The following is a 22,563-nucleotide window of genomic DNA, read 5'->3' on the forward strand; positions in this document are numbered from 1 at the left end:
ACTTGTTTTTTTAGTTTCTCATTTTGTGTAAATTGTTGTTGTACATCAGAAGTGTAGAACAAGGGAATGTTCAAAACCCCAATTAATTCACAGGTATCATGTGATGCAAAATATGAACCTCAAAATATATTCAATTTATATTCTGCTTTTCTTCCAGGAGCTGAAACCCATTTACATGGGGATCTCCTTCATTTTATTCCCACAGGCATTTTATTGTGAGAGAAACTGTGCCGAGAAGAAGTGACTGGCCTAAAGTCACTTACAGAGCTTTCACAGCTGAAAATGGCAATGAAGCTAAGTCTCTCTGGAACTAATTCAACACCTTAAGCACAAAACCTTTCCCAGATACTTTCTTCTCATAAAGTAATGACTCTGCTGGACTAGCTCCTTAAAGAACAATAGTGAAACAAACAAATAGAAGTATACCTTTAATTCCATTTAAATGTGCATCTTAAATTCAGTACAAATATAGGTAGTAGTCCCATAGTTCCTAAGGCAGTCAACATCTCTTTCGACACAAGACCATTCAACAGGAAACAGTGTATGCATAAAACAAAACACCAATCTCTTAGCTTGTAAAACAGTAACCTTTAAGAGATGCTGCTCCCTTTGTACCATCTGGGGTAGCAATGTTCCCTTTTTGCACAATGATACTACTTTGGGAGTAAATATTGGCACTGTAAATGATTTTTATTGTAGTATAGGGTTCAACTCTCTTCATAGACCAATAAAAAATAAACTCTGTAATAAATAAATATTTAAAATAAATATATGCACTCTGAAAATATATAAATTAGGTCCATCCTGAAGGGAAAAAATAAATCCAGATTTTGCTGCCCAATTACCACAGTCTTCATAAAGCTCCATATTAACCATCCATGTGGTTATCAATGATGTTAACTAGCCATTTTTTCCTAGTTATCTACAGCCAACTCCCATTCACTTTAGGTAATTATTTATGCTCCGAGTACAGGATCCAGAGCAGTTTTGTTAAGTCCAGTTCAAACATCTTCTTGACTACTGGTAACACAGAATGAGCGAACCTAAAAGAGGCTGGTCATCTAGACTTTAATATCCATTCTCCTAAATCCAGAGATTAGGCATGAAGGCTTGTCTACCACTAAACAGCTTCACTGATGCCTGCTTCCTAGATCTCAATAATTTTCAACATTTAGAAGTTTCTCTTGCTTTTGGGACTATGGAGGCCAAGATGCTGTTTTTCCCTGTGGTTGACTTCAACTGATTGCTAACAGGTCCTTGTAGAGCTCGGGCACTCTTTCGGGATCCACTGGTCTAGGCAAGAAATGGGTGAATTTCTGATGTCTTTTGGACCTTGCCCCATCTCTGGGACTGCCATCTTTGTTAAGTGCCACAAAGTACCTCCGGCCTGAATCTCCATGTTTGTACACATTGGAGGAGTAGGTATTATACCAGTTCTCTTCAAACTGTTCTTTGAAGACACATTCAGGAGTGAGCTTTTCCTACAGGGTAAAAAAAAGAGAAGTCTCTTCAACCAAAATATACAGACAAGGTGATAAGAGCGGATAGAGCTAATCCTATGTTATTACCTCAAGAACTGTGTTCCTCTGGTGTGATATTTTTCACAGTTTTATTTAAAATTTTATTTTAAATTTAAATTCTATTTACAAATAAAGATATTGTTTTAATAAATTATTTTATTCTGCGGAGGATTTTTTTTTTATTATTGGTAAGGAATACAGCCTGTCTTAAAGCTCTGGCTGCCTGTATAACAACTCTTACATTTCTCCATTTGTTTTACTGCATAATATCTTCTCTTTCGGCTTCCTTTTTCATTCCCACAAGCAAAAATCTATGAACCTAGGTCACAACTTGCCTTAAAAGCTGATGCTTACACTGAAATATTAGCAGACATACAAATATGGACACCTTTTAGTCTTTTGAACTAGTAATGCTCATGTTCCTTTTTCCCCCTCTCATCACTAATTATTTGGACCCTTAAAATCTACAACATTTTAATATGCACATAATACTTCCCAAAACAAGCTTTGTTTCAGGTTATTTCATGCACTAGAGCAGGGGTGTTAAACTCAAGGCCCAGGTGCCAGATCCGGTCTGCAGGATGTTTAGATCTGACCACCCTGGAAATACCAAAGGACTGGCCCACAGTACCTTTGCCACCAAAAATGGATTGCACATGGCCCACATTAGCTCTGTTTTCACTGGCAGAGGGTTGCAGGAGGCCGTTTCAGCCAAAAATAGAGCTTGCAAGGGCCAGGTGTGGCCCCCTCCAAGCTCCATTTTTGCTGGGAAAGGGTTGCAGGAGGCCATCACAGCTGAAAATGGATCTCAGGAGCCCGTTTTCATTGGCAGAGCACTTGGGCCCCTGACGCAAGTGACATCATGATGGCCATGCCCACCCTGGCCACACATACCCACACCCCCAAGATCAAACACAACCCTGATGCGGCCCTCAATGAAATTGAGTTTGACACCCCTGCACTAGAGCAAACGGCACATTTTATTCTTATCCTTTTGTTTTGTTTTAGAATTGCATCTCAAACCTGCCTTTTCTGTGAGAAGGAAGCTTACTTGGGAAACTCTTTTAATTTTATTTCCACAACAATGATCCTGTGAAGGAAGATGGGCCCAAAGTTATTCAACGAGGCCTTCAATTTGGGTCTCCCCTTTCCAAATTCACATTTAAGTCACTAATTACATCTGTTATCCTAGGGTTATACTAGCCTCTCTTTGCTAAGGAATTTCTACCTCCCTTCTGGGAAATCTCTGAGTATTACAGCAACTTGTAGCAGGAATATTGACTTCAAAAAAATCAAGATGGCAGCTCCTTGGTGTGACTGAAGCTTCACCTATTTTTTTAGGCATCTCCACCTCAAAAACAGGCAGAATTTCATTCACACCATCATGGCCCCCATTCTGACATTTTTTTTTAATATATCCTGCACATTCCTGGCTTCTCACATTACTTTGAATTGACAGGGCATGCTACCTCAGTTAGATAGAACCATGTTGTCTCCTCTTGTATAGAATAATAAGCACATCCCATATTGGATACAATGCTGCAGGAATTAAACCAATAATTAGCAGAATTTGTCTGCCATTTTAGGAAGCGGAATAATTCAGGGGAGAACATGCTTTTCCTGCAGATGTTGTTGAGTGGCAAATGCATTCCTTTATTAAAAGGTAATGTGGGCAATGTTTTTGCCTCTGAATGCCACAGTTGTGCTGATTTTCAGCTGTCTTCAGGTAATCCTCAACTTATGACCACAATGAGCTCCAAAATTATGTTACTAAGTGAGGCAACTGTTTAGTGAAGTAGGGCAGTTGATTAGTACATGATTAACATCAATGCATGTTAAGTTAGTAACATGGTTGTTAAGAAAATCTGACTTCTTTATTGACTTTGCTTGTCAGAAGGTTGCAAAAGATGACCATATAATCCCAGGACACTGCAACTGTCATAACTATGAGTCAGTTACCAAGTCTCTGAATTTTGATCATGTGACCATGAGAATACTGCAATGGTCATAAGTGTGAAAAACTGTCATAAATAATTTTTAGTGCCATTGTAACTTCGAATGGTCACTGAACATATGGTTGTAAATTGAGCACTGCCTTATATTGGTCTTGTCTTTTCATGTCAAATATTCTCTATAAGATAATAGGATTTTTGTAAATGCTGTTTCTTCTTTGCACCACTACCTGGAATGATCAAGTGATTAAAGGCCAGTGTTTGGCCATTTTGGCATTCGTGGAAGTACTGCAAAGAAAGAACTATAAAAGAAAGAACTATAAAAACAACCCAAAGTTTTGTTTATGAAAAGAAAGAAAAAGCTAATATTTATTTTGTATGTTTTTAAATGTTCCTATATGGTTTCCCCATTGACTTTGCTTATCTGAACTTTGATCACATCACCATAGTCATAAGTGTGAAAACCAGTCATAACTCACTTTTTTCAGTACCATTGTAACTTTGAACAGTCACTAAACAAACTGTCATAAATCGAGAGCTACTTATATTTGCTTTTCTTTCCCATCTCAGACTAGTTGAAAATTGCACCTAATTTTGACAACCAGGTTTTGGAAAACTCTCATAAACACGTAAAGATGCAAACAGAAAACTATTTTTCCTGGAACTGAGTTAAATAATCAGGTATAAAAGTATAAAAACTAGAAGTATAGAAACCTCTACCCCCCATCCTTCTGTACCCAGACAGTTTAAAATGGGAGGATGGTTTTGAGCTAAATGGACCCAACTCTACATGGTACAACTCTATAAGGCAGCTTCCTATTGTCTTTGCATTGATGAAACTCAGGTAAATTTCAAGGGATTCACATAACATCTTAAGTTAACATGACCCTGTAGTGGTGCAATTTATTCCAGATAGTTCTCACTTTGTATTAATCCACTGAGTACCTTTTTTCTTACACTAAATAGCCACTTCAGGGCTGCGATCCTTCTTGTATTGTTACCAGTGACAAAATTCCCAGAGATTATAGAGATTACTGCTAATGTGAGTCTGTAACATGAGCTGGATGATATGGCAATAATACTTACAGAGCCATAAAGCTCTCCTTTCTCATTCATTCCAAGGTAAAGGCCACTGTCCACTCCTCGAATACTGACTAATCCCACGGCCACACTGATGAATTCAAGAATACCTGCATTGAGAAAAGGGGAAAAATATTTTTAAGGCTAATTATGTTCGGTGCAGAAAAGTCTTTTGTTTTAAATAGAAATAGATGCTCAATTAAATATGTGATTAATTCTAAGTTGATTGATTCTACAGTATACAGAATGGGGTTATCGAAGTACTATTCAAAGTACTATAATACTGTTATATATATTGGTGTTGACATCTTGTTAACGTCTTATTGATTTCAGTGAAAGCGTTGAGTTGTCCTTAAATCTCTCCAGCTGAGATACACAGGAGTTACAATGCAATGTTATTGGTTGTGCCATTCTGTGTTAAATAATAACAGTATTCAAATATTTGGATTGTTATAAAGAAAAGCGTTTGATTATATATATATATATATATATATATATATATTCCTTTGAAATAATGCCATGTGCTTTAGCTAGGGTTTTGAACGCTTATGTTTTTCAACAATGTTCTATTTTCTGAATTATTTTCTCTCTAAAGTAAGCTAATTATTTTTTCTTATAATCAGCCTTTGGAGTTTAATTGAAAAAATGTTTGAGACGGAGAGTCTTGCTGCTGTTTCAAGGCAGCCAAATCTTTTGCAAAGATCAGATTTTCACTGCCACTGCCAAGAAATCATCAGAGATTTTGGAGTTCCCGATATTCAAAGTTCCATTGAAAGATATGGGAGGTATTCTGTCTTTCTGATATCGTTTTCAAAGACAAGTTTTTCCTCCCCAAATCATAATAAGCAGGTGATTTAACCAACAAAGAAACCACATCAGTCAAAGCTACTGAGAATACTGATAGAATAAAGGAGCCCCAAGAATGTTTGATCTCAATCTCAAACATTTTTCTTTTTTCTTTTGCAATTACTACATGTTTACATGCTCTAAGAAGGTTCCCTTCTGCACAGAATTTTTGGTTGAACTTGAGTTGAAACAAAACTCCTGTCTATCAGTTAAGATCTCTTAGAGCAGATTGTTAGAAGTAGAGAGCATTATCAACTGCACTTAATACTAGTAATAATATATTTTGTAAGTATTTATGGACCAACCACTAAGTAGTAGTAGGTTTCTTTAGAGAAGACTTTCTCTTCATTACTCATTTGTTTGTCCTCCCTTACGCATCTAGCAACTTCTTTCAGTCAGTATTTAAATCCCTTGTAGTTCATAAATAAAATCCTGAGTAAACTAGTCCAATATATTGCAGAGATTTAGTTAGATCTTGGACACTATGGTATCAGAGAGGTACTTGCAGCATATACAATCTTGCACCTGCTTTACATTGGACTCACTGAGTCATATACTCTATCTTTGGACATGTGATGTTTACTGTCTTCTATGCAGACTGTGTTAAATTCAGTTGCATGTTCTGGTGGAATCCTGCATGCATTTCCTTATGCACAATTCCCACTGGAATACCAAAGGACTAATACCCATGCAAAGAGACAGAAGTGCATTGTAAACAACTATATATAGCAAAACATGCAATTAATTTTTTTTTAAAAAAAGAAGTACTGTAAAAGTTAGAAAGACTGAACCCAGCACACAAGTATATCAGCTCTCAGTCAGAGCAATGCATCTGAGTTTATATGGATTACAATTATACCTGTAATAGTTCTGCATGTATATAGACTCATAGGTTGCTTTTAGCACACGACTTATACACTTTAGAGCCTGATTTTGAAAATGAAAAGTCCTGATATTGGTATCCTTGGATTAGAAACCATTGTTCACATCAAATAATGTAATATTTCCCACATGGGAAACTCTTCCTTATGATGAATAAAATGCTATCTCTGTACACTGATGCATTAAGTGTCTTAGGAGCTGATTACATGGATGCTATGCTTGTCAGTTACGGTTGTCAAGCGACACAGGAAATAGTTTAGGCACTTGCTGCATGGGACAGCCTGTATATAATTCCAAGCATCATTACCTATATGGATGGATTTCCCACAGTCCTGTAAGGCATTGTGTGTTAAGTAGTCCATAGGGATGTTGAAAAGGCGCTCTGTTCATGCTCAAAGACACATATCCAGGGCCTTTTCCACCAGTTTGTTGATTGTATTATTTGAAATAGGTCATTGCAAACAGATTGGCACTTTCTTTTTCTAAGCTGATCTCTCTACCTCCTGCCTGTTTGGTGTATGGGAGAAGCTGCTGTCCCCAACATTCTGCTTGGCTCTTAGCCCTCTGCAACAATGTTAACCCAGATCAAGATGCTGCTCCTGCAAGCAGGTGTGTTTTTAATCATCCACTGCCTGAGATCCGTTGCTATACCATCTGTTGCTATAGGATGCTTCCGTCACAAGGGAAGAAGCTGCAGAAGAGAGCAGGTGGAAGGAAGAAGGGAGGAAGGAAGGAAGGAAGGAAGGAAGAGAGGAAGGGAGGAGGGAGAGAGGGAGGAAAGAGGGGGCCTTACCGAAGAGGCTGTGGTCCTGCCTAGTGCCTTGAACGCTGCCGTCGGGCAGGATCTGCAGGTGGAAGCCAGTCCTGCAATACAGCTGTCTTCGGCGTAGGATGCCCTGCAGGTGGGCTATATCCGTGGCCCCAGCCGCGACGCCCGCTCGGGATCCCCCCTCCGCTTGGGTCAGGCGGTCCCCTAGCAGGGGCGGCCTCTCCCCGGCAGGAGGCAGAAGGAAATGGGAGCCCACCTGCTGGCTCATCCCCTCCAGGCCACTTAAGAAACCCCCCACTTCGGTTAAGGGGGCCATGGAGAAGCCCAACCGGAGGGCTGCCGAGACTGGAGAGGGAGAGGGCAGGAGAGGAGCAGCGAGAGCGAGAGGGCGTCCCTTGCAGAGTCCGACCTCGGGGCTCAGAGCCGGCGAGGGAAGGGGTCTGGCAGGCAAGGCGGACTTGGCGTCAAGAGAGCAACTGCCTGTCCCGAGAATCTGTCCTCTCCCCGGACATGGGGCTGGTGGGGAGGCTGGGCTGGGCTTGGCCTCAACATCGACAGCCGCTGCAGGTGGGACGGCCGGCGATGCCCAATTTGCCGCTGCTGCCCGCTGGTAACGCCACCGGCTCGGGCTGTCTTTGGGGAAACCGCCGCGATCCAAGCGAGGCCGCTCGAAAGTGCCACAACAGCGCGCGTGGGGGAAATCTCTCGCTATATATACGCGCGGGGCAGGTTTTCCCCCCTGACCTATGCTAATAGCACTGAAGCTGAAGCGCGCCGGGAAACTGAGGCGTTTGAAATCTTAAACCGAGCTGCTTTTCCCCTCCTCACACCTTTTCCCTCCTGACGAAGGGGACTTCCGAAGGTGCCCCGGCCTCCCTCCCTCCTTCCCTCCTCCTCCTCCTCCTCTCGCGCGCGCCTCATCGGCTTCCAATTTAGCCTTGGAAACACGCCTCTCCCTCCCTCTTCTCCCGCCCGCAACCCGGGTTGTTGTCGACGATGCGAAAAGGGATGCCGTCGCTCGTTCCTCTCCGCCAGGTTCCCTTTTGATGTTGAAGCTTCTCGCCGCGGATGAATCGCGAGCAGCAGCAGGAGCCCCGTTTGGCAAAGGTGGGGGGGGGGGAGGACCCTGGAAGCTTGCCGCGTATTACGTGGACAGGTGCAGGGAAAGGTAAGAAGGAGAAAGGGCGTTACCGGAGGGTTAGGCCTGCTGAGACACACATGAAAAGAGGGAAGGGGGTGGGGGGTGGGGAACGGGGTTTGAGGGAGAGAGGGGGAAGAAAGCAAAAAGATCTAACAGGTCGACTGCTCGGTTTTTCAGAACACTCATAAAAGTGTTACATGTATTATCCTTGCCTTTTATCTTATTCGTTTTCTTCCCCTCCAAAAAGAAGGGGGGCGGGATTTTTTTTTTCTTTTTCCCAAGCGAATTGGCATAGTCAGTCGGGGTTTCCCCTTTGCTTAAAGGATAGGTTTCTCTCTGCTTGGTCTAACAGAGGCCCAATAATAGCCTCTGGGCATTGTTTGGGTGTTTAAACAGTATTAGACCTGAGCAATACAAAGAGACCAGAAGAGAAACTGAAGAATGCTTGGAAAGCTTTCAAGACTTTGAAAGGGGCTGCAGGAAAAAATCAGAAAAGATATTGGGGTGGGGGGACCACTGTGAGTTGTGGCTAACCATAAATGTCTTCATTTTCATCAGGGACAAATAATATTCCTTTGTCTATTTGGGCATCTGGGTCTCTGCTAGGAAGCTGGTTGATAGTGGAAACATTTCTGCCCTTTTCTGCAATGTATGTGGAAGCTGGCAAAAAAAAAAAACAGTCACTAAGATTTCAGGTAGCTCCTGGACCAAACATGAATGTAGGCATTGATCTTAGTAAGGACCTAGCATTAAGGAACTGTAATATGTTAATGGATCAGATTTGACCTCTTGCTTCAGATGAAGGAGAAGAGTACAGAAACCTGATCCTACTTGAGGCTTCAATCTGGCTGAGTGACCTTGATTCTTTCTCAGCCTAGGAAGACTAGAAAGCTGTGTGACCACATAGTTACCAAGAGTCAAGACTGAGTCAGACAAAAAAAAAAAACACCTTAAATTTTCATCATTATCTTATTATTATTGGGAGCCGGGAGGAGCCTTGACTAAACCTAACCTTGATGAACTCATATCCTAATTTTCTAGAAAAGGTATGAGGCGGGCATTCAGCCCATGTTGAAGAGCAGGATAAGCATCTACAACAGCATGATCACGTATGATCTGAAATAGTGCAAGCTGGTTTCCTCTGCCTTCAGCTGAACATGCACATTTCTCTTACCACGCAGCATAATTGGTGTGCGATTTTCTTTACTCTGCATCCACGTGAAGAGGAGAGGCAGAAGCTGGTGGTTGTTTATTTGTTTTTGCATTTATCCCTCGGGACTCAGGGCTGAATGCATACATGCTACTTAAAGGGGAATTCTGAGCTTGTTTATTTAGAGGTAAGTCTCAGTAAGCTCAAGAGCTGACTATTAAGACTCCAGCCCATTGCATTTCATGGCAAAATGATAATGATAAAGTCTTCTTCAAATTCAACTTGATTCTTGCTGTCTTCATGCACAAAAACAGGAAGCTTTCTTGGTTAAAAGCACAGAAGTGGTCTGTCTGTCTTTGCCTCCTTTTGAATTGTGTTTTTTACTTCCCAGTCTAGCCTCATATGCACATCTGCCTAGAAATTCAGTTCAGTGAGATTAACTTCAAGGTAAGTAGTATCGGACTGCAGTCTAAGTTTCACTTTTGGTGTGATGTGTTAAATATAAACAAACCAATGAAGTATCTTCTAATTTACGTTCATCAGAACTTTAAACTGCTAGTTTTTCTTTGAAAATGTGGATTTGCAATCTCATTTCAACTATCTATAATTCTTGAGCAGTAGTATTCCATCTGGGATATATATTTAGACTAAGATCTATTTTTCCCCATAAAGTACTAGAAATATGGGAAACTTTGGGAGAAAATAGTTTGTGTTTCTAAAATATGCTTTCCTCTCTTATATGAAGATCTCTACTGAATTTTGGGAGGTATAAAACGTGCACTTCTCAGTTAGTTTGCACCTATATTGTGTGCATTCTGGATTTTAAAGATATTTTCTGTAACCATTAGCTGGATATTATGTCATGAAAGGGTTCTAATGGACTACAGAAAGAGAGAAAGAAAGAAGAATCAAGCACTGAAGGAGGAAAGACATTCTGAATATTTTTTAAAAGATCATGTTTTAACATGCATGTTTAAGTAACTCAAACAGCAGTTTAATGGAAGTGATTATGATTTATCAAGTGGGGATGAAATAAGTGTCAGTCTTTGTTCCACAATTGGCAAAATTCCTGGCAAAAGTTACTCCAGTGAAATTTCTTTTTGCACTGGGAAGAATGCTGTATTGGTCTCTTTTAAGGAAGCATAGGCAGTGGCGATGGTACGAAACAAGAAAATTTTTGTTAGATTGGGCTATATTCAGCACTCAGCATCACAGAGTGGCCAACTTGATTACTTTGTGAAGCTCACAAGCTTGAACTGTGCTGTTAATAGCCCTCTTTCATTGCCACTTCCAGGAGCTAAAATATTTTGCTTATGATTGGAAAATATCAAAGAATTCTGCTTTTGATTGGTGTGCAACAACTGCAGCTATCATGTTGACCTAGCTTTCTCTTCCAAAATACTTTCCATTGCTGTCTCTCTCTGTCTGTCTCTCTGAGTTCCAAATAGATATCTTGCTGGGACCTCTATGGTATCAATCACATAGTTGGACGCTTGCATCTTATAACTTTCTTCTTTGTAACCCTTTTCCTTTTCTGTGCCTCCAAAGCCTTTAAATGTGTTTTATTTATTCAAGAACCCCATGTCTACATCAGTGGAATACAAAATAATAGAGGGGATATAGATAAATACACAGTAGATATAGATATATGTTTAATATTGAAAAGTAGTTGTTTTCAAAAATATAAACACTGATTATGAATACATCTACTTAGAAACAAGTTCTACTGAGATAACTGGATTTACTTCCAAGCAACTGTATTTTGAATTGCTGCCTTTGGCAACATTTTGGCATAAACTGAAAGCCATTGTTTGGTCATATCTTTTATATGTTAGTTGAATTTTTTCTCTGTGCTGATAATGCTGCTTATTATTCTTTTATTATTTGTTTAGCTGATAATTGTTTTAACTCAAATATCAATGCACTTTGAAGATATTGTTAGTTGAAGAGCAATGTACAGGTAGTCCTCGACTTACAACAATTCATTTAATGACCAAAGTTACAATGGTACTGAAAAAGTTGTTTTATGACCATTATTCACACTTAACCCTTGCAGGCTCCCCATGGTCATGTGATCAACATTCAGGTGCTTGTCAGCTGATTCATATTTATGATGGTTGCAGTGTCCTGGGATCATGTGATCAACTTTTGTGACCTTCTGACAAGCAAAGTCAATGGGGAAGCCAGATTCACTTAACAATTGGGTTTCTAACTTAACAACTGCAGTCATTCACTTAACAACTCTGGCAAGAAAAGTCAAAAAATGGGGCAAAACTCACTTAACAAATATTTCACTTGGCAACATACATTTTCGGCTCAATTGTGGTCATAAGTCAAGGACTACCAGTTTCAAATTACAGAAATGAGGAATCTTGGTTGTGATAGCAGTAGAACTTGAAAACACTGTCCACTAAAAAGATGAAATTGATAAGGTTTCTAGCTTTACACATAGGCAAATGGAATTGATGGTGTAGGACGGGGTGTCAAACTTGCACTGTCACCGCAGCGTCATGTGACATATTAGGACTTTTTCCCCCTTTGCTAAACCTGGTGTGGGCATGGCCAGCACACGATGTTCCCGCCCATGGGCTGGGAGTTTGACATCCCGGGTGTAGGACGAAGAGTCTGCTTAATAAAGAGAGGTTAGATTGCTCACCATATTATGAGGCTGTATACAAGTTTATTTAGAAGATAACTATCAATTATTTTTAAGGTAGGAAGATAGGGGAATTGCTATTACTGGTTCATTTAAAAAAAATACAGAAAACAATGATTTTGTCTATTGAGATTTAATTTAATCCAGTTAGTCTTGAGTTCATTGAACCATATTGACTAACATAGCCTGACTGCATGAATGCAACACTCCAACTATATTAATATGCTGCTGTGTATTCTCTCCACAATCATGAATAGTATATTATCTAAATAAATATTCTCCCTGAAAATGATTCAGAAAGGAAAGACTTACTCAATGGGTTTAACTTTTTGTTTAAATTTCTAACTATGAAAAAAAAGTTATAGAGCAATAAACTAGTACAGAGTGGTGTTTTTCTTTTTATAAGTCTTCTTCCATGTGTCACCATGTAAATCTGAGAGATCAAATGGATTTGGCTGCTCTGCTTTTATTTGCTGGAGAGAGTTTGGGGCTAATTAATTGGCAGGTGGCTTAAAGCAAGTAATGAAACACCTTTTCATCACAGCAGTCCTAAATACTGCCCTATGTGCACCTGAGTGATTAAAAAAATCGTTGAAAGTAAGTGATTTATTATGGAAGGATTTAAAACCTCAAAATGAAAATAACAGTGAACACAATGATCAGATAAATCACTTCGAAAGGGAGAGAGAAAGCTGGCAGACTTTTTGGAAAACAATTGCAGATAGATATTATATAAGTTTAGCTTTCAAATAACAACAGCTTGTCATGTGGTGGGACCCAAAAAATCCTCCATAATCAAGCTTTCAAAGCACATCTGTGTAAACATTATCACATCAGTGTAAAACATCAACCAATGAGCTTTTGCTTTGAACCAAATCTTCTTAATTGCAGGGCTAAATCAAAAGAACTAGATCAAAGTTTAGAATCTGTAGAATAACCAATTGTTCAGGTAGTTCACACATTTCTGTCTTAAAATGCCAACAATCAACTGTGTTTGAAACACATATTAAGGCTACTTTTTTAATATATGGCACAGTGGGGGAATCAAACTGTAATTAATGTAGCAGCCCAGCTCAAGACATAGGTAACATAACTTGAAGTAACAAACCTATAGCTAAGAAAGAAGTTATTATACAATCAGAACAAAAGGTAGATGTGATCCAGTATTGTCAGTTAGACATGCATCTGTGCATGAAGACAGCCAGGTGAAAACTACAGCTAGTACTAATTATTTTATTTCATTTATATATGTTCCTTTCTTCTATGGAAAACAGAATTGCCAGAAAAAGTCCCACTGAGACTCAGACAAGATCATTATCTATGTAGCTTCAGCAAGGTAGTTCTACCATACTCGATAAGCAAAGACCATGCCTTTATACCAAAATAAACATTGTTTAAATAAAGATTGTTTATTGTCTATTGTTTGATTACATTACTATTTAAAGTGATATGTGTGCACACATTAATAAGGTAGCAAATTTAATTTGGTCTAGAGATTTATTTCTAAAGTACTAATATATTCGAAAAGAAGCATATAAAATGTTGTTACAAATAAGAATCCATAAAATGAATTCATCCCATCATCTTGCAAAGACAGATTCTTAAATGTTGTCAGGACAGGACCTTGAGAAGACTTAAATTATTTCTGTGAGCACATTTCTTATTTATTTCCTAGTTAGTGGGAAATGGGGAAACAATATGTTGGCTTGCAAGATAGTGTTTAGATTAAAAATCCTATTTGTCATTGGCATGCTTGTTGTAAAATAAGCTTTGGTTGCACTTGTAGCACACTTGCTCAAATGTGCCAATATCACGAGTATTTCTACTGTATTTTTATCTACACACACACACACACACACACACATCCATCCATCCATCCATCCATCCATCTATCTATCCTTTCATCCAAGGTCAGGAGAATAACAGGGCTAAGATCCTGTGGACTTAGATATCGACAGACAAAGAGGGACTGGCCAATCAACCAGACATTACAGTACTAGACAAAGACCAGAAGGCAGAGGTGGTAATAGATGTAATGATGCCAAGTTACGTCAACTTAAGAAGAAAGAGAAGCTGAAGAAGAACTATAGTCTGAAGGAGGAACTAGGAAATAGAAATTATATGATGCCTAAAGGCCAAAGTGACCCCATTGATGATAGGAGCACTCAGGGCTGCTACTCCTAAGCTGGCAGAACTCAGAAACAACACCAAAGCTCTCTGTCTATAAAAGTGCAGTGTTAGGAACTGCTAAGATATAGCACAGAACCCTCAAAGCCATGAAAGTCAATCTCTATGAACTCTTCTAATGATGGTTATCGCATATGAAATTTGCAACTTGTAATAAAAACAGGGTAAGTGGTAAAATAATATGAATTAATAAAATGAATAAAAAATTAAGGCATGTATATAGCAATAAGAGTAGATAATATATAAGGCATATAAAGATTAGTTTCAAAGAATACAGTCCAAGAGAATAAAGAGCAATAACAGAAGGAAAGGAAGTGGAGAGCAATTTGAAGTATATAAAAATATGGCATAAGTAGTGGTAAGAATGCTAAACAGTGAGCCTCCAACAGCGTGAATAAAAATAATGAATGAAAGCCAAAGGAGTAAAATGCTGGAGCCAACACTTTTAAGAGATCAATGTAAGAATGATGGTGGTATGTCAAAAATTGAAACAAATGTAATAAATGCTTTGTCCAATAAGAATGTATTTAAAGAAATTATAAATAGTACCAGAGTGCTGAAAAACAGTAAGGCTTGAAATGTACCTGCAGAAATGTTAAAATATGGATGTCAAATATGGATGTGGCTTGCTTATAGAGTGGTTATCTTGATATGAGTGTGACAATTGCATGCATGCCTGACAACTGGAAGAATGCCATTATTGTTTCAATATTCAAATGGAATGGTAGCAAAAGTGAATACAAAAATTCTACTTTGTTCATTGCACCTAGGAGGGCCTTTGGCAAAATTCTTCTGACAGGGTTCATGAGATGATAGTGATCAGAATTTTGGAAGTGTAATAGATTTTCTTGTCAGGCAGGGAGTTTGCCAAGTGGGTTTTTGCTGTTCAGCAAGCAATGAGGAAGTGTTACTGTGAAGAAGAAAGGTTTTTTAAGTTTGTCAATTTAAAAATAAATAAATATAAAACAGACTTAATTTATGGAAATTTGGCATGAATCTGGAGTTGAAAATTAGTTGGTGAATGGGATAAAAGTAGTATGTGTACTGAAAAGCATCCATGAAAATAAATTAAGTACTTAATGAACAGTTCAACATTGAGCAGAAGAGTACAAATGTGTAATATCCCCTTGGTTGTTTATGATATTGGTTATGTCACAAGTTAGTCGGTTGGGGATATCGATGTGAATATACTTTTTGTCTATAACTGATACTGTGTTATTTGCTGAGAAACAGAATTATTTGTAGCAAATGTTATCATATAAAATTATATTACCATGTTGTAATATATGATACCATGTTATTATATGATACAACAAAGGGTATTGATATGAATATAGATGTACCATCAATACTGAAAGTCCAATGAACAATTTGCAAGTTATATTTAAATGCCAAAATGTTATAGCTAGCAAATGAACTTGATAGAATGTAAGAAGAGATGACAAAATATTATAAATGGAATATTCTTGAGATGTACAAGTGCTAGTTGCAAGTAGTACACTTATTTCACCAGGATTATCTGTACAGAAATTCAATGTAGAGAAAAGATTCTTATACTTATGCAAGAAAAACCAAAAGTATACATATAGACTGGGTGAACTATGAGAGGGATCTTGAGTCTTAGTGGACAGGCAATGTAATCCTAAATTGCATTAACAGAGGGATTCAATCAAGATAAAGTAAGGCATTAATACCACTCTATAAAGCCTTAGTAAGACCACACCTAGAATACTGCATCCAGTTTTGGTCACCCCACTATAAAAAAAATTGTTGAGACTCTAGAAAAAGTGCAGAGAAGAGCAACAAAGATGGGGGCTAAAACATATGATGGACAGTGCAAAAACTCGGTATGACTAGTCTAATGAAGAGAAGGACCACAGGAGACATGGTATCAGTTTTCCAATATTTGAGGGGCTGCCACAAAGAGGAGGCAGTCAAGCTATTTTCCAAAGCACTCGGAAGCCAGACAAGGAATAATGGATGGAAACTCTCAAGGAGAGATTCAACCTAGAAAAAAGGAGACACTTTCTGACAGTGATAGCAATCAACCAATGGAACAGCTTGCCTTCAGAAGTTGTGGGAGCTTCATTACTGGAAGCTTTCAAGAAGAGCCTGGACTGCCATCTGTCAGAAATAATGTAAGGTCTCCTGCTTTGGCCAGGGGTTGGACTAGATCAGTGGTCGCCAAGCAGTGGGCCGGGGACCACTGGTGGGCCGTGAGAAAATTTTGGTTGCCCGCAGAGAAATGTCACCCCCAAAGCACCCCCCAAAGCAATTAATCCTGGCTGCACGGGAATACAAGGCTGCGCCACCAACGTCCTTTTGAATTTTTGAGGATAAAGTTTTCAATTTTTAGCTCTGCCTATCTGCATTGGATTGTTGACATAATCTTAGTCTGGCATTTGTTTGTTTGCTTTTTAATACTGAATTCTCTGTTGGATTTTTCATTATCTTCTTTTATTTCCAGCAAGACACTCTTTAAGTTTTCTCTACTCCTATTAGCACACAATCAACTGCATTTTCAAGGTTGTTGTTTCTCCCAACACTTTTAATTCCATTTGCTATTTCTGCTAGTCTAGCATTTCTCATCATATATTTATTGGGTTCATAAACCTCTTCATAAGGATATTTTATAAAGGGGTTATTATTTTGTAGTTATTAAATAGGCACTTAGTGTCTAAACTGATAGTATGACTGAGAAGATAATTTGTTAAATGGACAGATTGTGTTGGGTAAAGGTAAGGGAGCAGTTTCTTATAGAAACATTATACAATCTTGCTTATATATCAAAGTTTGAACTAGATACAAAACACAAGCACACTAATATAATAGATGCCTGCTGACAAAACAGCTGTTCTGCTCCAGCAGTTCTGGAACAGCTGAAGCTTCTCAACTGTAATCAAGATTACCACCAAATTAACGTTGAGGTCAAACAGTTAATGCATGTCGAACTCCCAAATATGTAGAAAGATTGAAAGGCCAATGTAAAAAAATGAATCCATATGGTTTATATACAAAAGAATGTGCTTTTTTTTAGCTTGAATCAGATGTTTGACATATATTAGGGATTAGCAAGTCAAACTTTCTCATTGGATAGTAAACAGTTGGAAAACCATAGTCTGTTTAGCCAGTATTGGTAAAGTCTCTGAAAAACACAATTGGCAGCTACATTTATTGCAAGCTCAACATAATCTCCTTTAATCAAATATCAAGATTCTTAGAATAGCAGCGAAAGTGAAATACAAAACAAACTGACTTCTTTCAAGCGCTACCTTTCATGTTGAAGCTCGGAAGCAGTTATGCCATTTTATCAAGTACCGGGAAAAACACGATAAGGTTCTTTTTTCACCTTGCTATTTGCACTAATCATGTGACAGGAAAAGATAACACCAAAAGTTTTTTTTCTTCTTTCTGTATTGCTATTATGGAAAGTTAAATATATTCAAAGAGTGTTGTTTCAAAGTACATTATTCTACTTTTAAGTATATCCTGCAATCTAATCATTTTCTTTTTACTTCCTAGAACATTTTCAGTAGTGTTAAACAAATATATAGGTGAAACAATCTTGTCCATTTTTAAAAAAAACTCACAATGCAATTAATTATTATGCTCATATGTGCACTGGAGTTACTAGATATTGTATACAATCTCAAAGATTATATAGTTTGGTGACAGTCTTCAGTTCAGAAAGATAAGGGGCAAGAGTTCCTAATTTGAGAATGACAATTAGCAAACTTACAAACGAGTTATTATTACATCACATCAAGCTGGTGTTTCAATGATAGCAATAGTCTCAAAGGAAAATGAAGAACAGAAATTTCTAAATCAAGGGTATCAAACTCATGTCACAGTGGTGTCACATGATATATCGTGACTTTTTTCCCCTTCGCTAAACTGGGCAGGGGCATAGCTAGCACGTGACACATCTGGCCTGTGGGCCACTAATTTGACAACCCTGGTCTAGATCAAAATTCTTTATTCTTGTAAGTTCAAAGAAGAAAGGATTATAAAAATGAACATATATAAAATGATATCTAATATATTTTGTACAACATTACAACTGTACAAAATTTTAACTTGTACAGTATTTTAACCCCAATCAACATCTAAAAAGCCACATACAACAGGCACCATATAAATACCACAGCCCAAAGCATACACTCTGCTACAGAGAAGTTCCCTGAAGATGGGCTCCAGCATGAGTCCAAAAGCTCAGAAGACTAAAACTCTGGTCCCGGTGACCGATCCAGATTGGATCCTGCAGTATTTTAACTCTATAGCAATGTATGGAAGTTCCTGTACTTCTGTAAAGCCTGATTTTATTCCCTAAAAATCCCTTATGGATTTCTAATGCACATGCAATAAAATAAAGAAACACAAATAAAGCTTATTTTTGGAATGCTCCCGCCGTTCAGGACAATTCATGTTCTACAAAAGACTTTTGGCCCACAAAAATCAAGTGGGACTCCTCTATCTCCCTGAAGTTGTGTCTCCTACAGCAAATAGCTATTTAAAGCTCTACCATTCTATGCTCTTTTCCTGCACCTTGAAGTTTTTTGTCAGTGAAAAAATACATTCAATTAGCAAAGTCAGCTTCAAGAGAGCAACACCTGCAAAATGCTTCAAGTCCTTAAACAGCTGCTCTTTGAAAATCACTTAACATCAGTTGGTGGCTTTACTGAGTTTACCCAATCAGATAGGGAGAAGGTTGGACAATAAGGCAAACCTTGGGTGGGATCTAATTCCCCATACTTACTGAGTATGTCAACTGCCAGAAAGAAATTCAACCCAAATAGATATTTTCAATCTGTTTTGGATGCAACACATGTTATCACATTCTTCCTAAAAACATTTGTGAGTATTTCCATATAAAAACATTATATATGATAATGATCTTATATAATGATCAAAATCTACAACATTTCCACAGGTACATTTGTGGTGAGACAGAAAGCATACACGTCTAAGCAGGATAGTTTTCCAGATGCTCAATATCTCCCCCTACAGTATTTTTTATCCATGTGTACCAGACAGTCTCTATTTTTAAAAAAAATAAAGCTGCTACAATGTTTATAATATCTACATATTTAATCATATTAATATTATACAGATATTTTAATATATGTTCTCAAAACTGAAAACAATACAAATATTTGCTTTGCTTTATTTCAGCCTAGAGATGTTAACTAGAATAGGGGTCTCTAACTCCTGGTCCGTGGAAACCAGGCTGGGTAAACAAGTCAAGCCACATCTGTGGTATGCAGGCAGCACGTGCAACCATGCCCTCTCTGGTCCATGGAAAAACCTTTCTCCACAGAACCGGTCCCTGGTGCTCCAAAGTTGAGTTAGAATGATAACTGGTATCTTCAATAAAGCTGGATTCTTGGACTTAACTATATGATTAAAATGAACTTTATTCTTCAGCAAAAATCTTTATTAAGTGGTCTTAAGAAATACTAATACATAAGTACTTGCAGATTTGCTTTCAATTAAACAAAAAAGTTAGCCTAACAGCAAGTCCTACTTAAAGTAATTAACTTCATTATGAAGACATTCAACTTGAAAGGAAAATACATCACAGTTCACTTCTTGATTCATATATATTCAGAAGTCCAAATTTCATGTTCAAGTTAATTTTTTATATTTTTACAATTCATACAATTATAAAACAAGAAAAAAAACATGGAAAATTCACAAGGATGTACACAATGAAACACACACACAACACACACACACACACTACACACACACAATTGAGTTCTAGGCCTTCCTTTAGGCATGAAAGCCATCTGGATAACTTTCGATCAGTCCTCTCTCTCTCAGCCCAACACATTTCAGTGGTTTGTGGTGGTAGGGAAAATAAGCAGGAAAATTAGGTAGGTTTGCTATCTTGAATTATATAGAAAAATGTGGGATAAAATATAATGGTCATAATATTTCTTTTACTGTTGGGATTCACCATTTAAATCTACATTTGCTACATAAATAAACATTTTACTTTTTAAATATAGATTGGCTCAGCCTGTAAAAGAATGCACCCTGGTATCCGCATATCAAAAAAGGATTAGAAAAGGACTCCAAAGAAGTAATTCAACCAGGACTCATTCATCGATATGCAGTTAGGAGATGGCTGTTTAAAATGAATTGGATAAATTCATAAGTAATTTCTTCTTGTTGCTCTTTAGTACTGCATCTAAATAGAATTTCTCCACTCAGGGACAATACTGTATACAGTAACTCTCAACAACACTTGCAATTGGTGGCAGAATAGTCCTTACAGTTATCTTAGGAGCTTCTGACTTCTACTTTTTTGGGAAAATAGGAAGGGGCTTTCGGGCACTGTTGATTCCCGGCAAGTCTTTGGACAATTCTCTGCAGTTTTCTTGACAAGATTTTAGAATCTCTTTTCCCTTGCTTTCTTCCTAAGGCAGAGAAAGAGTAACTGGCCCAAAGCCACTCAATAGGCTTTGCACCTAAGGCAGGACTAGAACTCAATTTTAAGTTCCTGGTTTCCAGCCTGAAGCCTTAACCATTGCACCAAACTGGCTCTGTTTCTGGCTTGTATTCAGCAAGAACAAAGGAGAATCATGTTTCTGCAGGTCCAGGAGAGAATTTCAAAAGATAAAGCTAAGGTGACAAGCTTCAACTGCTGTGATCACCGCTTCTACACTCCTGCCATAAGGGCAGCCCTGAGAGGTTATCCTTTTTTTCCTTCGTGAAATACTGGAATTAAATTGCATTGCAGAATTATAATAGAGAAGAGAGGGCAGTTCTCTCTTTAACTGTGCTAGACTATTCGGTGGACCTGAACCAGCCAACTCATTCTTATGCCCGTATAAGCTCAGAAGATGCAGAGCGCAGGAAGACAAAATTGGTGGGAATGAGTTGTTATTCGTAGAAAGTCTCCGCAATCATCATTGCTTCCTCAGATACAATCCAGATTGCAATCGCAGGCACCTCGCGATGCCAACCGGCAGCGGGCTGCACTGCAGCCCTGGGCAATCCGGAGCTGTCACAAACAGCAACTCCCAGATGAGGAACCTGCGGAGATAACGGAAGGAGGGACGCGAGGCTATCCCGGGTGGGAGGGGTAGGTGGCATTTGGAAGCAGAGTCCCTCATCTCGCGCTTGGCAGCTCGTGGCGCTCTCGCGATGTTTCCCCGCCGGGGCTGCTGTTGCCGCCTCAGCACCTTCGTCCGCCCTGTCACTCCGCGGACCCAGCTCTATGGCGGCGCTGCGAAGTCTCTTGAGCTGGCGCCGTTGCCGTCTCCCCACAGAGGCGGCCCCTCGCCGGCCGCTGTGGGGCTTGAAGGCCGCCGGCTCCGGCCGCGAGGGGACTCCGAGCGGGTTGAGCATCGCGGCCGCGGGGGCTGCTGGCGGGGCGCTCGCTTGGCTCGCCTGTTATCACTACTACGACCGCCGCCCGCACCAGTCGCCCCCCGCGCTGGGGCTCGGAAGCCGGAGGGAGCGAGGAGAAGCCGGGGCGCCGAGCCAAAGCCGCGGACTTCAGCCCATCCCTGTGGCGGCCGCTGCCAAGGAGATGGTGGTAGGTGTCGAGGGACCCGCGGGGGGGGGGGAGGCCACATAGAGCGCGAGCGCCTGCCTCGCCCCGCCCCTTCTCCCTTCCCGCTAGAGAGGATGGGTGGACGGTGGATCCTCCCAGGATGCTATCGGGAAGCCGGGTCAGAGATCGCCTGTGCTAGCCTTCCCTTTCTTCAATTCTCTCCAGCACTCCTGGATGGGGGAACGGCTCAAGGGGGACGCTCTTTGCACGTTAGCTCTCAGCTCCCTTCAAAGTCCCCTGGAGAAGAGCAGCAGTTAGGCACCATCAGTGAAATCAGCGCGACTTACAAGTCAGGATCTGGACAGGACGCAGGGATGGTGGTGTTTCATGCAATGTTTCTTTATTCGTGTCAGAGGCGCTTTCAAGTTATAGACATGCAACTTTCAACGTTGAGCAAGTAAAATAGATATAAGATGAATATGTCTATCACTAAGTGTTGTATCTTATGATTCTTGATGAAAATAGAATAGAATAGAATAGAATAGAATAGAATAGAATAGAATAGAATAGAATAATAGAATACTTTATTGGCCAAGTGTGATTGGACACACAAGGAATTTGTCTTAGTGTAAATACTGTCAGTGTAGATAAAGGAAAAGATACATTCGTTAAGAATCAAGAATCATAAGGTACGACACTTAATGATAGTCATAGGGTACAACCAACAATCAAATCATACTAGGAAAGAGTCAATATAAATCATAAGAATACAAGCGACAAAGTTACAGTCCTACAATCACAAGTGGGAGGGGATGGGTGATAAGGGGTGATGAGAAGATTAACAGTAATAGTAGTGCAGACTGTAATAGTCGAACA

At 39.3% G+C, this 22,563-nt stretch overlaps 2 protein-coding genes across 6 annotated transcripts in view; one reads left to right on the forward strand and one right to left on the reverse strand.

Annotated features, from left to right (window-relative positions):
• Positions 1-328: 328 nt before the first annotated feature.
• Positions 329-7,506, reverse strand: FGF20 (fibroblast growth factor 20). Its single transcript, XM_026697803.2, has 3 exons — positions 7,074-7,506; positions 4,559-4,662; positions 329-1,481 (listed from the first exon to the last, which is right to left on the reverse strand). The coding sequence occupies exons 1-3, from the start codon at positions 7,363-7,365 to the stop codon at positions 1,236-1,238; spliced, it is 642 nt and encodes a 213-aa protein (XP_026553588.1). The 5' UTR covers positions 7,366-7,506; the 3' UTR covers positions 329-1,235.
• A 1,631-nt stretch (positions 7,507-9,137) lies between these two features.
• Positions 9,138-22,563, forward strand: part of MICU3 (mitochondrial calcium uptake 3) — a 72,083-nt gene continuing 58,657 nt past the window's right edge. For 4 of the 5 annotated variants that reach the window (XR_015744134.1, XM_087936213.1, XM_087936214.1 and 1 more), the window contains exon 1: positions 21,341-21,729. Coding sequence is in view for 4 of the 5 variants with exons in the window: in XM_087936213.1 (XP_087792339.1) it covers positions 21,409-21,729 (321 nt within the window). In the remaining variant the exon portion in view is untranslated. Of the gene's footprint in view, positions 9,528-21,340; positions 21,730-22,563 lie in introns of those variants that run through there. The other variant, XM_087936215.1, reaches the window with a different exon arrangement.

The sequence above is a fragment of the Pseudonaja textilis genome, chromosome 6 (genome assembly GCF_049901715.1).
Source record: "Pseudonaja textilis isolate UNSWEBS1 chromosome 6, rPseTex1.2, whole genome shotgun sequence".
Lineage (NCBI taxonomy): Eukaryota > Metazoa > Chordata > Lepidosauria > Squamata > Elapidae > Pseudonaja > Pseudonaja textilis.

Bases quoted from the DNA above. Each gene is read 5' to 3' on its own strand.
- FGF20 (XM_026697803.2), bottom strand. From the start codon at position 7,365: ATGGCCCCCTTAACCGAAGTGGGGGGTTTCTTAAGTGGCCTGGAGGGG. The intron at 4,663-7,073 runs GTAAGGCCCCCT...TTCTCAATGCAG, and splicing joins GCAGGACCACAGCCTCTTCG to GTATTCTTGAATTCATCAGT. The intron at 1,482-4,558 runs GTAAGTATTATT...TTTACCCTGTAG, and splicing joins AAGGAGAGCTTTATGGCTCT to GAAAAGCTCACTCCTGAATG.